This window comes from Colossoma macropomum, unplaced genomic scaffold (assembly GCF_904425465.1).
Source record: "Colossoma macropomum unplaced genomic scaffold, Colossoma_macropomum, whole genome shotgun sequence".
Taxonomy (NCBI): domain Eukaryota; kingdom Metazoa; phylum Chordata; class Actinopteri; order Characiformes; family Serrasalmidae; genus Colossoma; species Colossoma macropomum.
In genome coordinates, this window is record NW_023494788.1 from 3,247,965 (window position 1) to 3,266,495 (window position 18,531).

Here is an 18,531-nt window from a genome sequence, read left to right on the forward strand (position 1 = left end):
TCCCCACTTCAATTCTTCACTTTCATAACTACAAAACATACATATTAGTTTTATAGTAGTTTGTGAATAATTTACAGTAGATACTGAATATTTTGTAGTAGTTCCTGAATAATTTTATAAGATTTTGGTCAATCCGATTGAACACATTCCGATTATATATTAAGACCGAGGTGTTTATTCTCACTCTACTCAACTATTTGATGGAAAAACTCCGTTTACATGCTCACTACAAATAATCTGAGCCAAACTTACGCGCATGTGTAGAGAACCACTTAGTGTAGACGTTACCATGACAACCAGCATCACGTGAGTCCAGTCAGTGAGATGAGCAGCAGTGACTAGTGCTTGTGTTTTTAATTACTTTGAAATGATGTCAGACGCAGGAAAACGTCCTTCACATGTCCTTATTAAAGAAGGCCGAGAGGAAGACGTCGGGTTCTGAGACACGTAAGCTGGATGTCCGTCCCACCGCCGTCTTTTAAAGACCAGAGCATAAACTTCGTCTCCTCTGCAGACCAGTTTCTGCTCCGCCGTGTTGAACGGTATAAACTTTCACTAAGACGCTACGAACATGATCAGAACGTACTTAAACTTTCCGATAGGGAATGTAATCAGATACAGGAGTTTACACGGATATTATTCCTCCATTTAACAGATTATTTACAGGATTACCCACCTCGTTCAATCGAATAGAAACTGTATTCAAATGGCCTCAATCAGACTAGACTATTGTGATTGAGGTGTTTACATGGACGTATTCTATTCCGATTGAGCTGTTAGTCGGATTTTTAACAGATTAAGCTGCATGTAAGGCTAGTAATTGCTAAATAATTGGTAGGAGATGCTGAATACTTCATAATAGTTTCTGAATAATTCGTAGTAGTTAATTATTCATGGTAGTTACCAAACAATACATAGTAGATACTGAATAACTCATAGCAGATACTGATCCAATCATAGTTACTGAATAGTAAGTACTGTAACAACCCTGTAATAACATTGCATGTATCACAACAACGTTCTTTCTCCCCAGATATTTTGCGAGATGCTGAACTGTACATGCAGAGTCCATCTACTGGAAAAACTTGGTGGCTTTTTTTTGCAACATCCTGCACAATCAAACCACAGCAACGCTCAGTTCCGCATTTGAAGATTTTGCCACCTTTTTTTTTAGTTTGCCTGAAAGGCAAACCAGTCTTACAGCATCACACACTTCATTATCCTCTTACTGCTCGAGCAACAGATGAGTCACACACCATTCACTGCTTTACAGAACTTTGTTCATTATATTGAAAATGTCAGTGCACTGAAACAACACACTGATCAGAGCAGGTTCTGCCGTAACAAAATCGGTCCAAGCTCTCTCTACTGGACAATGGTACGGTCAAAGACACCGGTAAAGAGGCTCTCAATGCGTTCATTGTCATTAAAATATAAAAATTGCCCAAGTGAGTTTTTATCCATAAGGGGAGAAAAGGTCCTTCTGAGCAAAAAGGGTTCTGAAAAACAGTCTACAAGATATTCAGTAGTGAATACTTACAAATTACAAATTCAGCAGCCGTGAAAAGGCCTTTTTGTCCCACCATGAAAAGAAAACATTACTTGTTACAGTTTATTTGTTTGTTTATTCATTTCGATAAACAGAACATTGGCAGTTTAGCTGGGGAACATTATGTTCTTGCTTTGGTCTTTGCTTTATGTTAAATGATGGAATAATTAGGCTGGACATTGAAAAAAATCTAAAGTCCTGATTTTTTTTTCCCTGATTAATATTCAAGACTTATAGTTACGCTGCTCACCAGTGCCGACCCCTGGACAAAACCTGTGTTGGGCAACTTTAAAACTGCACATCATCACTTTAAAGGCCCCATCGGTGGAAATACTCTACAGTCAGTCTATACTGTTTTATGACAAACTGTAAAATAAGTGCATGGAAATCAGCAGAGTTTAAATGAACAGTCAAAACAAAAAAAAAAACAACAACTTACAATGAAATATATGATTAGCCTGGCATGCTTGAACTTTCATTCAGTTTGGGGACACTTAACCATTTGACTTTCTCTCATTGGCTGCATTTAGACATTTGTTTTTTCCCTCCACACGTCTGATGTGGGCATATAAAACACAAAAATACAACGTTATGTTTTCAGTTTGGACCACATTCATACATTCAGAAGCCATTTCCAGTGATTACATGCTGTCCAAACACACAAACTCTTCGATTTGAGCACAGCCTGTAATGTGACTGAGGACGATTACAGAGTGAAATGTGCTAATTGATTGGTTTACTCAGCTTATTTGAATGAGATGGAGTGAGGACTTGGTTTATTCTGGAATAAATGTACCTTAATGGCAGAGAGAATTAACGGAATAGTTGTGTGCACAAAGCTGAGAGGGGAGATGTTCTCTTTTAAAGGGCCCATATCATTGAAAAGCTCTTTTATACAAAACATAAATAAAGAGTTTGTTGTAGTATGTAAACACTTAACATGTACCATTCATTGCCCCACTCCAATAACAGCCCATTTTAAATTGTGTTTTTGTAATGTCACAAAAACCAATCCATTTACAAATACACTATATGGACAAAAGTATTGAGACACCCACACATTACACCCACAGGAGCTTTTATGACTCCCAGGCATTAATATGGAGTTGGTCCCCCTTCGCAGCTCTAACAGCTTCCACTCTTCTGGAGAGTGTCTGTGGGAATTTTTTGCCCATTCATCCACAATCTCCGTTCTAGTTCATCCCAAAGGTGTTTGATAGGGTTGAGGTCAGGGCTCTGTGAGGGCCAGTCAAGTTCTTCCACACCAAACCCACCCAGTCAGGCCTTTATGGAGCTGCTTTGTGCACTGGGGCTCAGTTATGCTGGAACAGAAAAGGGCTTCCCCAAACTGCTCACACAAAGTTGGAAGCGTACAACTGTCCAAAATGTTTTGGTGCTGAAGCATTAAGATTCCCCTTTACTGGAACTAAGGGTTCTAGACCAAGCCCTGAAAAACAGCCCCATATCATCATCACTTCTCCACCAAACTTTACAGTTGGCCCAATGCAGTCAGGCTGTTGTTCTTTCTAGATGCTTTCATTTCACAATAATAGCGCTTACAGTTGACAGGGGCAGATCTAGCAGGAAAGAAATTTCACAAACTGACTTGTGGCAGAGGCGGCATCCTGTGACCGTGTCATGTTTAAAGTCACTAAGCTCATAGTGTTTGTCTATCGAGACTGCAAGGCAAGGTGTGGCTGAAACACCTGAACTCAATATTAGGAGGTGTGTCCCAATACTTTTGTCCATATAGTGTATCTGCCTATCAGTTTAGCCCAGCGTTTATAAGGAGTGTTTCAGGGCTGCTTTTTTTTAAATGAGGCATCATACAGGGCAGCCAATCAGAACAGAGGAATTTACACATCGGTCTTAATGGCACAGTAACACAGCCTGTTATAAGGGATAAAGAGAGGTTGAAAAATGGACATGTAAAATTGAATTATGGTACATAAAAACACACGTTATACCTCCGAGAAAAAAATAAAATTCATGAAAAATGAAGGATATGGGCCTTTAAAAATAATTCATTCTACCAGTGTACAGCACAGCCTCTTCAGGATCTGCCACCCAACAACAATGTAAAAAGGTACACCAAATAAGATTTTCTCTTACCAATGAGACACTGTCACTGATGCAAAGCACCTTTTGAGTGAGTTACAAGCCAAATACACAAGGTGCTCTGCATCTAAATAAATAAACAAGACAGAAATAATATTGAACAGTAGTGGGTCACAGGTAGACCTGGCTTTTTCTCCAGTTAAATGAGATGCATTAACCAAAATCAAGCATAAACCAAGTCAAGGTATCTTATTCCTTGCATCCTTTTCAACCATCCAGCTAAACCAGACATTAAACAATAACAGGCTACTTCAAAAACGTGAAAATATTACTCAGCATACTTTTAAAATTTTAAAATTCCTCACCAAAAGCCTCTTAAGTCTAAGACAATATTTTGGCAAGTAACAGTTAACTTGTGTGGCATGCAAAAGAATGCATGAAGACAATGTTTAGAAAGAACAGGTCTTTCTATGAGAAACGCAATGAAGTTGAACTCGCTGTACTCTTTATTAATGAAAGCCAAGAGAACTGAACATTCATTCAAAACACCAAACGATGTGCAAACCGCTCTTCGCTGGAAGCCTCGTCTATATGAACATCTTTAAACATCAGTTTGACTGTATTTGAATGTTTTTCACCTCGAAGGTTTCTCATTTGCGCTGTTTTTCTAGTTAGGAGTAACAGGATAGGAGACCTGATCATGAACTCTTAAAAGTGAAATGGCAAAACAGATTTTTGGAGCAAAATCCCAGAAGAACCACTTTTGGTTCCCTAAAGAATCTTTCAGTGGATGGTTGTTGAACTCTTTTTAAGAGTGTATATCAGCATACATGCAAACTTTACACATTTGGGTGGAAAAATAAGACACTGAATTTAGTCTTTAAAGGGGAATTCCACTAATTTTTCAAAAATTCTGCATAGTTCACTTAGTGAGATGTAAACAAAGTCATTTAGAGTGGTTTGAGGTGAAATGATCCGTTTCGGAGAAAAACGTACTGGCTCAGATTTCTTTACAGTGGTGGTGATAGGAACCAGGGGTCACTATGTCTACAACACAAATACAGCCATTTTATTTACTATCCAAAGCCACCAGTGAACCTCCACGTCTTCTGAGTTTTTATATGTTGATAATGGTAAAATAGTGGTTTAAAAAATTCTTTTTGGACTATTTTGCTCAGTTTCATCTTGAATGGAGTTTATATTTTAGGCCCAAATCTTATCAAGCTCAAAACTACCATAAAACAATGTCTCAGACATCAGGCAGTGTTTTCATATCCATCACTTATAATTTTCTGTGAGGGAGCTTTTAGAGGTGGACGTCTGGTTCCTATCACCACCACTGTGAACAATTCTGACTCTAGGTTTCTCTAGAACAGAGCGTTTCACACCAAACCACTCTGAATGAGTTTGTTTACATCCTAACCTCTTATTTTTATGCAGAAATTGTGTAAAAATCACTGGAATTCCCCTTTAATTCAATCACCAAACAATGAACAAGTCACCAGTGATTGTGCTGGTGCTCCCGAGGACGTCATACTTTTAGAAAAACATTTATTGGTTGTTTTGGAAAGTGAAGTGCTAAGTTCCCTTGGCTGAGCGGCAAAGACTGCAAAAACGTCTCATAGAAAAATCCAGTTCATCTCAAACAGGTCAGCATGCATTTATTGCACATTAATTGCAACAAGTTCCATTCCAGCCTTTAGATCCATGTCTGTAAAAGCTGTGCTGCATCTGGCCAGGCTAACATCAGATTCAGAGGAAACACAAGTGCAGGAACGTCTAACATTCAAAAATGTAACATCTCATTTTTAACACTGGTCATCAGAAGAGGCTCGAAACTGAGATTTTGGGTGAAATTAATAATAAAAAATATAGTAACAACACAAAGATTCACCTCAGCTCTTCAATTCACTCACAGGCACCTTGTTATCAGTCAATGCAACATTTAAAATGGCACAAACTGACTGAACATTTGGTCTAAAATTTATAGTATCAGTATACTTATAACTTAAAAATTTAGGATTTTTAAAAACCCAAATATAAATTGCACTCTATATAGATCGCACATCTATATTACCTCTGCATCATAATCTATCTTCCAGATGAAAATGACTAATCTGCCAATCTCCCTAAACTACCAGATACAGGTAAGATTCACAATCCACAACCAGAGACCATAAAAAACTAGACGTTTTCCCACTCGAGCATCTTAAAACCAGAGAGTCGGAAGTGGTTAACCTCACATGTAAAAACAGAACAGAGGCCTTTCACTGCCAGGAAAGTGAAAATTATCCTTGATCGTTTCTCCAAATTAAAGGGGAAGTCAGAGCTGGACAGTTTCTGCTGCTAACACAATAATGCGTGCGTCAGGGTGAGAAGAGCACAGACTTTATGTAGGCGACGGTGGTGACGTTGAGGAGCATGTCCACGTGCTCGTTCCCCGGCAGCTCCAGCAGGTGGACCGGCTGTTTCTGTTGCTCCTTCCAGCGTTTGCACTGGATGGCGCTCAGCATGTTGACTGTTCCGTCGCCCTCACCGTTCAGCACCGTGCTGGGCTCCGCGTCCGGAAACGTGGTGTAGATGTAGCCCTGCGCTGTGGGTATCCCTGTCCCATACAGACAGTGCACGGGCACCCCCGGGGCCTCCAGCGTGCTCACCAGTGGCTCCGTGTCCTCGCGCATCGCCCAGCCATCCTCAAAGCCGATGTCCTTGAAGAAGCGCTGGTAGTCTTTGATGGTGTAGTTGGCGGTGGGGGTGGACACCAGGACCATGTCGCTGGGCCATGTGTGGGCGTATGGGAACAGCCAGGCGGTGGAGACGGCCGTGCGCTGCTGAGAACGGATCTTCAGCGGACTGATGACTGGAATGCGGTTATTATCACCTGGAAGGGAAGAGAAGCGTGTTTAAAGAGGAAGTAATTACATTTAGTTCAGTTACTACAAATAATACATTTAATAAATCCTATAAATTTAATAAACTATATACTATTTAATAATAACAACAACAACAACAACAACAACAACAACAACAACAATAAAAGCCTAAAGTTTAAGGGAGTCACAAAAAGAAATTATTATTTATATACTTTTCCATTTGTTTGTGTATTAAATTACAAATAATGTATGTGCATCTGGTGGGGTCCGAGACCACTAGGAAATTGCTTCTATTTTGCATTCCTTTCATAATTAATACAACATTTTTCATTACAAATTATCATCCTCATCACCAAATCTGAGTTAAAAGTAGAATTTGATATTTGAGCATTAATTTCAGAATTTTCTTAGTAACTGGTTTGTACTTTAGCTTTAATGACAGTGTGAACTTGAGCGCTCCTTAAGTTTGTGTAAAGGTCTCTGGTCAGTAAATGAAATTCACATGATAGTCGTCTGAACGTGAGCTTCAGTGGAAGAAAAAAATAATCTGACCTTTTTAAACACTGGACTTAACAAGAGCAATATTACAAATTTGCCTTATTTTGCTTTGAAGGTGATCTTGATCTGTAGTGCAGTATCTTGAATATGTATTCTTTACTTGTCAATTTTTGTGTGTTTTAAATTTGATAACATTCTAAAACCTTATTATTTATTTCCATCTTTAAGTGGAAATTATCCCAGATTTCCAACGTGGCCTCAGACTTTTGGGCCCCACTGTGTGCAGAAGTCTGAACACCCCTGGTTAACACATCCTTTACAGAGAACAAACTTTCTGCTTTTTTCCAGCTAATTTTAGTGCATAATTTCTAATATCTCTAATGTAAAACTAAGAAAGCCGGCCCTTACCGCTCGCCATAACCCTCAGCGTCTTGGCCACACCTGCCCACGGTGGACCCAGAGACACGAATGCTTTGATGTATTTGTCCTTCCAGGCCTGTGGCTGGTGGTTGAGGAAGTACAGTGTGTACATGTTGCCCATGCTGTGAGCTATGAGGACCACCGGACCCCCGTACTTCTCCGCCATTTCCTCAATCATCAGCTGCAACTTCAAGAAGTATTCCTTATTCTCGTCTGTAAGAATGAATTAACCATGTCATTATTACAAAAACAACAATCTCATCAAGGAAAATCAAACTCCTCTTGCTTTACTGAGAAAAAAAAAAGATTTGACGTAGTATGTAAACACTGTTGAAGTTTCAAAAAGTACTGTTCACTCCCCAGTCCGTACAATATCTTGTGCCGCAGGACTAGTTTTCAGTGTTGTGTGCGGGAGCGGGCGGGCAACCAGCCCACTGTAGGCGGGAGCAGGACAAACATGCATGACTAGAAATCTAGCAAATTTATGGATCGCCTAAATAAAGTAGAACGATCACTAAACTAATATATATATATATATTTTGCTGGGCAGCTGTGGCTGTCGGACTGAAGGCTCTGCCGTCTCTGTAAGCTACCAGAATTTGTGTGTTGTTCACGTGATCGACTGCTTCGCAACTCTCTAGAATGACTTCATTCATTTTAACTGTTTTAAATATATATATATATATATATATATATATATATATACATATATATATATATATATATACACACACACACACACACACACACCACATACATACACACAAAAAACAGTCCCGTGCAGACATTTAGTCCAATTAAATCCAGTCTGAATTCATTGAGGTCACGACAAGCATCGCATTTACATATATCCACCTACTCAGCACTACAACAGTTTAGCTCCACCCATTCACACTGAATTTATAAGGAGCACTTCAACCCGGACTGCTTTTTGAATGAAGCACGATATAGGGCAGCCAATCAGAACAGAGCTCAATTACATATGTTGGCATAGTAACAAAAACAGCCTGTTTAATTCTAAGTGAAAAAGAGAGGCTGGAAAATTGATAAAAATGAAATATGACTTCTTGGCACAAAAACAAGTCAAACGTCATACTATAATAAAATATAGGAGATGGGCCCTTTAATTAAACATATTAATTAAACATGCAATTTAGAATAAAACTTCTCAAATCTATAAATCAACATCCTATGGACCCATGTATGTTCTTTTTGGATGTCAGTGTTGGTGGAGGCAGCTCACTGGATTCTGGTCCAAGAAGATTTCCGGAATATACTTAAGTCACAAGTGATCGAACGTGAGACAATGTACTCACTTGGAGCTTTTCTCCAGTCATACGGCGCACCTCGGACATCTTCATCTCTCGTATAACCCCACTCCACCATTGCCTGCACTATAGTGAAGAAATATATACCTACAAACAAACAAACAAACAAACAAACAAACAAATAAATAAATAAATAAATAAATAAAGCACCAGGATAATGATTTTACTCTTGAAAACCTGCTTTTAGCATTGACTGTGCTGAACAAACATTTGGAACTCACCCACGCTACGTTTGCTTGGGTCCAGATATTCTAGGCCGAAAGTCTGGCCAAAGCCGGGCACTCGGACGTCCACACCCGGAGGAGCTTCCGTCATATGAGTGGTGCGATTGTAGATCAGCCTGGTGCACAATACAAAGCAGAAAACACAAAGGGTTTGCGTTTTAGGGCTGTATTCAGAATGCAGTTATTACATGTTTATAATATAGTTATATGAACTCTATGCTGTATTTGTCATTGGGACATCAACAAGCAGGCCTTGAACTTCTGCTGTACAGCTGGTGAATAATTAACAGTAGTTATTCAATAAGTCACTGAAGATATAGAACAATTTATTGTAGTTCCTGAATAATCCATAGTAGACACTGAATAATTGACAGTATTTACTGGATAATTCATACCAGATGTTAAATAATTCGCAATAAACACTGAATAACATAGTAGTTACTAAATAATTCACAGTAGTTGGTGAATAATTCACAATATCACAGACATTGGTAGCAGTGGGTACCGCTGTCGCCTCATAGCAAGAAGGGCCTGGGTTTGATTCCCGGCCGGGCGACCAGGGTCCTTTTTGTGGTGAGTGTACTCCGGTTTCCTCCCACAGTCCAAAAACATGCAGTCAGGCTGATTGGACACTCAAAATTGCCCCTAGGTTTGAGTGTGTGTGTGAATGTAGATGTCTGTCTGTCTGCCCTACGATGGACTGGCGTCCTGTCCAGGGTGTGTCCTGCCTTCCGCCCAATGACTGCTGGGATAGGCTCCAGCCCCACCGCGACCCAGAAGGCTAAGCGGCTTAGAAAATGTGTGTGTAAGAGGTACTCAATAATTCACAGTAGCTACCAAACGAGTTTCAATATTAATAAGTGAATAATTAGCCTGAAGCTTTAAGAGTTAAAAACGAGGACCCGAAATCAACAAAACATCCTTTTCAGACTGATATCCTCATCTTAAAGGAACTCTCGAAGCTACGAGGCTAATGTAGCTAAAAAGTGCCTGAAGTAATGTAAAGTCCCCCAAATCTTTTTTTTAAACAGACGTCCTTTACACTGACCTCGGAGCACAAGGGGAAGAAGCAAATTTCAGGCATCAAACAGATCTTCACTGACCGACCACATTTGAGGTACCTACTTTTTCGACAAACCTTTCCTTTAAACGACGCACGTCATGCCACTGATCTGTTATCAGAGCTTGGATGTTCGGATGTATGTTTACAAATACATGCAAACACCACTGTATAGTCTTTCATCATCAGTACAGAGTTTCCTCCTCCGCATATTTTCACACATCTTCATACGTGTCACATATATCACATTCCATCTCTAAACACTGTCGTGCTCTCGGTCAGACAGCTCTCTGAAGCCTGTCGTGCGAAGCTGAATGTGGTGTTGGACTGAAATGATAAACATGCTTGAGGGTTCTACTTATTGTGCAACGAGAGAACGTCAAATAAAGCCAGAAGCAGGAACCCAACGCTTGCTAAATCTCACCTTTGTTTTCTTCCCGGTTTTAGATTTTCTCAATTTCTTTAGAAGAACTAAAACCACAGGGGCTGTGGTGAAACCTATGACAGCAGCTGCCCTGTTTCAGCACCAGTAAGACTGAAACAGTGTCCTTTTAAATTGCTCAAATTCTGAACATAATCCTATCTGCATGGCAAAGTACCTGCGGTCATCACCGTCATATCAAAACACTGCGACTCGATTATTTTAATTTATTAATTCATGTATTTACTTAAAATTTGACTTTATTTAATTTAAAAAGTTCTTTCTTTTTTAATTACTTCATTTGAAAACCTGCTGTCTTTAATGTAGTCATGTTATAACAGAAGTGTAGCGGGAGGAACATGCGTGAAACCCCTCCTTCTTCCAATCTAACGCCCTATAAATTCACATCCTCACTTCCATTCCTGTGAGGAAGTGTTCTCAATCCCCACCGCCACCCCATCTCCTCCCTGTTCCTCAGTCATCAGTTCTACTACAGCTATGAGGGGGTCCGGCCTTCTACAGGCAGAAGCCCAGAACTCCAGCCCAAGATCTCAGAGATCTCCCCCTCCCTCAATCAGTCTTCCCTCATACTACCACCACCATGTTGAAGGCATGGTCTGAACTCACGAAGAATGGACCAATAGGAACAAAATCTTGTTACATACATTTACAGTTCAAAGTTATCTTTACAGTGGTGGTGATAGGAACCAGGGGTCACAATGTCTACAACATAAATGTAGCCATTATATTTATTATCCAAAACCACCAGTGAACCTACACGTGTCTTCTGAGCTTTTATATGTAATGTTGATGATGGTAAAATAGTGGTAAACCAATGTTTTCTTTGGGAACTACTTTGTCTCACAGCTCCCTGCATGTATCCCTCCACCAAGGGTTACTTAATAAATACGTATAAGGGTTATATGGTTCTGAAATGCTTTGATTATCACTGAGGTTTTACTGCAGTATATCATAAAACCGGTAACTGTCCCATCCCTAATGTGACCCACGGTCAAACGCTGAGCATTCAGATTCTCACCTCATGTTATCAATCCAGCAGTCGATGGCTACGGGCACCAGCAGCTCCAGATTAAGCCACAGCGTGAAGTACTCCTCTGTCTTCTTGTAGCAGATGTAGTGGACAACACTGGGCTTGTCCAGCTTTGCCTCCAGCTGGTTCCCAAGATCGCCTGGAACTGCAGAGCAACAATGACCAAAAGAAATGTCCAGTTAGTCATTCACATGTGTACTGAGCTGGGTTGGCTGTGCTGAGTTGAGAGCAGGTTAGAGTTGTTTTCTCTTGGCAGGTAGCTCAGATTATACAAGCTATAAACATAAATTAGATGCAATATAATTACATTTACACTACCGTTCAAGTTTGGAATCACGTTTGATTCATACAAAACAATTCTGTTGCAGGTGGATGTTTAAAATGATTCTATTATGACGCTTAAAATGCTACAAAATTAGTAGGAAAGAAGTTAAGTGTGTCCAGAATGATGAATATGCCTTACACCTAAAAAGTGGTGATCAAATCTCAGGTAGATAACTTATCAAGTAATTACTCTAATTACAGTCTGTTGTTTGTCATTTAATACTTCCTGGCGAAATATCCTAAAATACCTTCTGCTATACAGCTCATAGCATTTTAAACTTCACTTTATACGTTATTATTGAATAAAATAACATCACCTATAAATATGACAAGTGCTTCCAAACTTTTGAACAGTGTACATATGTAATTACATTTACATACAGCCGAATATACACTCACTGTACCTTTTATCAGCTCCACTTACTATATAGGAGCACTTTGTAGTTCTACAGTTACAGACTGTAGTCCATCTGTTCCTCTGCATACTTTGTTAGCCCCCTTTTACCCTGTTCTTCAGTGGTCAGGACCCCCATGGACCCTCACAGAGCAGGTACTATTTGGGTGGTGGATCATTCTCAGCACTGCAGTAACACTGATGGTGGTGTGTTAGTGTGTGTTGTGCTGGTCTGAGTGGATCAGACACAGCAGTGCTGCTGGAGTTTTTAAACACGGTGTCCACTCACTGTCCACTCTATTAGACACTCCTACCTTGTCGCTCCACCTTGTAGATGTAAAGTCAGAGACTCATCTGCTGCTGCACCGTTTGTGTTGATCATTCTCTAGTCCTTCATCAGTGGTCACAGGGATGCTGCCCACAGGACGCTGTTGGCTGGATATTTTTGGTTAGTGGACTATTCTCAGTCCAGCAGGGACACTAAAGTGTTTAAAAACACCAGCACAACACACACTAACACACCACCACCACCACGTCAGTCTCACTGCAGTGCTGAGAATGATCCACTACCCAAATAATATCTGCTCTGTGAGGGTCCATGGGGGTCCTGACCACTGAAGAACAGGGTAACAAAGTATGCAGAGAAACAGATGGACTACAGTCTGTGATTGTAGAACTACAAAGTGCACCTATATAGTAAGTGGAGCTGATTAAATGGACAACGAGTGTATAAACAAGGAGGTGGTCATAATGAAGTGCTCAGTGAGTGTACATGTATAATACAGCAAAAATAAATAGCTCCTGAAAATGTTTCCATTTAGTTTATTAGTGCATTTAACATTATAAAAGCATGTTATCTGAATATTGTGCATTTGAATATTTGAGACTTTAGAAAGCAAAGTGGAGCTTTGATCTACTCAGACTGGTTTCTTAGCAGCACAGAAGTGCTTTATAGTCAATGTGAAACAGTAACCACAAGCCAGTGTTAGCCTCGAGCTAACACACAAGCCAAGAGCTAACACGTTTGCCACAATACAACACGATGTATTATGAGACAGTACAATGTGGTATTGTACTGTCCTAAAATGTATTATAGGTATACTATGATGTATGTATTAAGCTTTTATGCACTTAAAGGGGAATTCCACTGATGAGCTTAATTCAGTGTTTGAGATTGAGAAGCCATTCAGAGTGGGTTCATGTGAAATGGTTCATTGAAAAAAGACTCGGATTTCTTTACAGTGGTGGTGATAGGAACCAGGGGTCGACTTATCTCCTATCCAGAACGACCGGTGAACCTACAAGTGTCTGTGTTTATATCGCTTTTGTCGGAAGAAAACCTCGTATCTCCAAAGCGGTAACTTTACAGGAGAAGGAAAAAACCTACTTTACTTTTAATGTAAGTCAATGCAACCAGACTTTTTTCCACGTCATTTTAGGCCGTTTCTTTTGGTCCGTTCATCATGAAATTTACACAGTGTAAAGAGCAACAGGCGTTTTCAAATTATGTCAAAAACTGAAAAATGTCAAAAATGGAGAGAGAGAGAGAGAAAATGTCAATTATCCGTGTAGAACAGTGCTGCAGCTTTCACAATCATCTACAAGGCATTCACACTGACCGTATTACATTCTTCACGTATGATCAGTTTATGTCTGATAAGTACACTCTGTGTCTAATCTTCTTATCAGCTGATCAAACACTCAAACGATGAGGTCAGCCTGATGTCTCTCGCTGTGGTCAGAACTACCATTTACTTTAAAGGCTCTGGTCTGTTTGTGAACACGAATCATGGCCTTTCTGTGAGAGCTGAGACCACAAACTCAAAAGGAAGCTGGAGGATTAGCTCCTTTTCACTCCCCCTGCTTATCAGCACATGTGCAAACAGCAGCCTCACGTCAGATACAGCGTTTGAGATACTTTTCATTGACTTGATCATTTCAGTTAACTTGCTCCAGTCTAGTCATATCTTCTTGTCACTTCTCTCAGACAAGAAAGTGCACAGTAGCTTTCAGACCATTTCACATTTTTATTCAAATAAATTCCACCTTCCAAAAGCACGAAATGCCCAAATTACAAGCAATTACCTGAAACTGAAAGTTTCCTACAACAAAAAGGCTGTAATGAGACCCCAAATCATTCTATTATTTTTGGACAAATGGTAATTTTGTCTCCACTGAGCACTTATTTGTACCCGTTCAGTACACTTTTACTATATTTTAACACCGTGTGTGCTTTTCTCTGTTTTTCTGATTGAAAAAATATAAAATTATCTGGAAAAGTATAATTTAAAAAGGGAATAAATTTGGTAATTTCCCAGTTTCAAATGTTAAGTTTTCAATTATTTTTTATTTAAATTTGGATAGAATGGCCTACAACATGAACAACTTATTTGCATTAAGCCTGTTTCTATCAAACGTCTCCACTGTACAAACTTTTGTGGCAGTTCTCAGTTAAAAGTTCGTTCATCAGTAGGTTGTATTTTTTTACACTGGTGACTGAATTTCTACAGGATTCCAATAAAAAAAATCTTATAGTAAATTTAGAAAATATAGGCTACTGAACAAGTACTGTATAGTCACAGTCATGCAAAAGCCTTGTATCTCAATTTTTGGCTTTTTTTTTTCTTTGCATAATTTGAAAACTTCTGTTACCCTTTGAATTGTGTTAAAATTTCAGGATGAACAGACCAACAGAAATGGCCCAAAAATAACTTAGAAAAAAATCTATTCATATTAACTTCCTTTACAAGTTGAGAATGTTTTTCCTTCTCCTGTAAAGCCGTATGAGGTATGAGGTTTTGTTCTGACAGTGACTATATCATTAATATAGTAATAAAAGACTATATACTATTACTACAGCAACATTATATGGAAAATTATCATTGTATATTATATCGGTACTAAACACCACCATGGAATTGTCAGAGTTTCTAACAGAATAACTTCAGAATTTTGATCAGAGCTTCTTTAAAAGAGTCATTTTCTAAAAAGGTAGAGCCATGATGAAAAAAACTTAAAGACTGTCCGTGAAACTCTGTGAATGTCAGCAAATTTGCATTTTTAACCAAGATTGAATCTCAAACGGCTCCTGATTCGCTATATAGTGACACTACAAAAGTCATGCATCTATGACTTCTACAAGGGATGCATGATGCCAATTACTTTGGCAGATATTTGCTCAAAATCATCGAACAGATGTTTTAGAAATTATTTAAAGCTGATATTTGATTTCTTTTACACAGGAAAAGCAGAATGTTTGTGCAACACTGGGCTACCTTGCTAAATGTCATTTGATTTATTTTGCTGCATTTGCAATAATTAATGTTACATTTCTCTGTAAATCAGGCTACCAGATGAATCCAGTCCAAATTTGTACTGCTAAATCTTCACATATTGGCATCAGCAGATATGTACAGAAAAATGACAAGATATTGACCCACAGTTCCCAAATTGGTGCCTCCCTAGCTTCTACACCCAGCCAGCCCAAATCACCTTCTATTAGACGTATAATTCACTACGTGGTTGTTTCATGACATACATAATGCACTACACAGGAAGCATTGAGTCATTTGAGATTCAGCCAACACAACAATAAAAAGGGTTTCGGTTTAATGGGAGGGCTGCACTAAACAGACACACTCATGCGTGATGAGCTGATCTCGCAAGAATCTGACCACAACACATTTTGTCACTACAGAGGCCAGTCAAACCTGCACAAACATTTCTTGCCTTTTTTAGTCACACAGGGAATGATAGGTGTGCAAAACCACACATAATGTAACTCCTTGTTGTTCAAAAGGGGAATTTCACCAATTTTCCAAAATTTCTGCATGTTTAAATGGCTGACACGTCAACAAAATCACTCAAGAGTGGTTTGGTATGAAATGATCTATTCAGAATTGTTCAGTGTTGGCGATAGGAACCAGAAGTCCACCTCTAAAAGCTCCCTCACAGAAAGTTTTTACATGAAATGGTTATGAATTCACTGCCTGATGTCTGAGACACTGCTTCATGGTAGTTTTGCTCTAAAAACATATTTTAATCAATTTATTTGATCCATCCATGGTGGAGGGATACAAGAAGGGTGTTCCAAGGCAAAACAGTCCCCAAAGAAATCTTACTTTTCAGACTTTCCACTCTTTTACCATCATCAACTCAGAAGACACGTGGTTTTCAGATATAGCTATAGTTGCGACCCCTGGTTCCTATCACGACCACTGCAAGGACATTCTGAGTCACTGAGTTTCTCGACAAATGAATCATTTCACATCAAATCAATCGGAACAACCGTCTACATCTCAAGGACTGAATTATATAGAAATTCGGAAAAATTGGTGGAACTCCCCTTTAAGTCGCTTGTAGCCATTGGTTTTGCTTAGTCGTGACTTTTCGCTGACTTTTCTCCAACTTTTCTCGCTTTCACTTTCAAGATTTCAAATCCTCCGGGCATTTTCAGTCTCCCGTGATCGCTGTGTTCTCAAATTACTCTGAAAACTGATCGGACTTGTTCTAAAAATCTGAATTCCCTTCAAAACAGTCCTGAACGAGTCACACTTTTCCCCACCTCGATCATATGACCGCATGTCATATGAGCGTCCTGAGAGGCGCAAATCAACAAGAGGTAAACATTAACTTCAGCAAAGCTTCTTCACTTCGTCCACCACGTTTTGTGCTTGAAATGTCCCCAGTTTAGACTAACCACGGGTTCCAGTTCCCCCTTTTCCCCACAAATCCCACACTAACATTAACAGTAACCGGGGAACCTGGCGTTAGTGTGGTCATGCTAGGCCAGCAGCCTGTGGATGTTGCGTGGTGAGCCTGATTACTCAGCTAAAATACAAGAGGATAAGACGGATTCAGCTCTTCTGAAATACAGGCTGTTAACTAGTCTGTTTATCTCAATCAGAAGGACGAAGCTGAAGTCAGCTGTTTATTCGCCAGCTTATCGTTTGAATGTTCCCGTTCCACCTTAAATGGTGCAGCAGCTGCAGCTTCGTATCAGGAGGACGTTTCACAACTGAGAATAGTTGGTTGGCTCTTCTCAAATGTCAGAAACGCGACGTTTAGGCTGCATGAGACACAAACCAGCCTGGGGACCTTTTATTTTCGCCTTAAATTGCCCACCTCATTGTGAAATCCTGCTTTCTGAGACGCCCCCTCGCTCATCATAAACATACCAAACATGTAAACAAACAGCTACCATAAGAAATTGGTTCTTATTCTCCGCTTTCTATTCGAATTTTCCCGTTCCACCTTAAATGGCGCAGCAGTGTCCATGCAGCAGCGTTGGAACCGAGTACATTCGCCAGAACGTAACTGCCGCACCATTTAAGGTAGAACGGAAAATCTGAATGAAAAAACACTTGGTTATCCCAGCTTTTTAATTCTGTCTTCCTCTTCAGATTTTCCGTTCCACCTTAAATGGCGAAGCAGCGGCGTAGCAGTTTACATTCGCCAGAGGGTAACTGTCGCACCTTTTAAGGTGGAACGGAAAATCTGAATTAAAAAAAAAGACAGTTGGTTATTCGCCAGCATTTTAATTCCGTCTTCCTATTCATATTTTCCGTTCCACCTTAAATGGCGCAGCAGCGGCGTAGCGCTTTAAATGGGCCAGAATGTGACTGCTGCACCATTTAAGGTGGAACGGAACATCCGAATAGGAAGGCAGTTGGTTTCCTATTCGCCAGCTTTTTAAATTCGATTATCACTTTCCACCTTAAATGGCGCAGCAGCGGTAGAGCAGTTTAAATGGGCCAGCATGTGACTGCCGCACCATTTAAGGTGGAACGGAAAATTCGACTAATAAAGCTGAACTTAAAAAGAAATCTGGCAAACTGGCTACGCTGCCAACTTCAGCATGTTCAGCCTCAAAAGTGGCCTTTAATGTGTGATGTTTTACCGGGCAGGGCATTAGGAGAAGTCCACTTACTCAGCACTACAGGTGGTCGGTCCGAGCAGGGCTTCGAATCGGAGCATTTTAAGGACGCACCGGAGGCGAAGCAGAGCAGCAAGCACAGCTGGAACGAACCGAGAAGAAACCGGCACAAACAAACCATCTTCCAGTGGACCAAATCGCGGCTTCGGTGAATAAATAACTGTTGGCTAACTCGCCTGGTGACAGAATAAGGCCATGGTGAAAGGCTGAAGCGAAAACTACCCTGTCGGACCGCTGTTAAGCTCACAGACCGTGGACTTTCTACACAGAACAACAACAACCGGAGTTTTTAAACGCCGAAGCCAGGCTGCGTTAAACGCTCGCCGATGTCATCGATTCGGGTGGGCGGAGTTAGGGCGCTCATGTGCTTATGGGGAAAATGCTGATTTGTGGTGA

General features: G+C 40.0%; 1 protein-coding gene across 1 annotated transcript; it reads right to left on the minus strand.

The window, feature by feature from the left end:
• Window positions 1–859: 859 nt before the first annotated feature.
• On the minus strand, window positions 860–18,444 carry pla2g15 (phospholipase A2, group XV). Its single transcript, XM_036568065.1, has 6 exons — window positions 18,130–18,444; window positions 11,471–11,627; window positions 8,948–9,066; window positions 8,715–8,813; window positions 7,387–7,611; window positions 860–6,488 (listed from the first exon to the last, which is right to left on the minus strand). Exons 1-6 carry the CDS (start codon window positions 18,254–18,256, stop codon window positions 5,974–5,976), a joined length of 1,242 nt encoding a protein of 413 aa, XP_036423958.1. The 5' UTR covers window positions 18,257–18,444; the 3' UTR covers window positions 860–5,973.
• Between the last annotated feature and the right edge of the window lie 87 nt (window positions 18,445–18,531).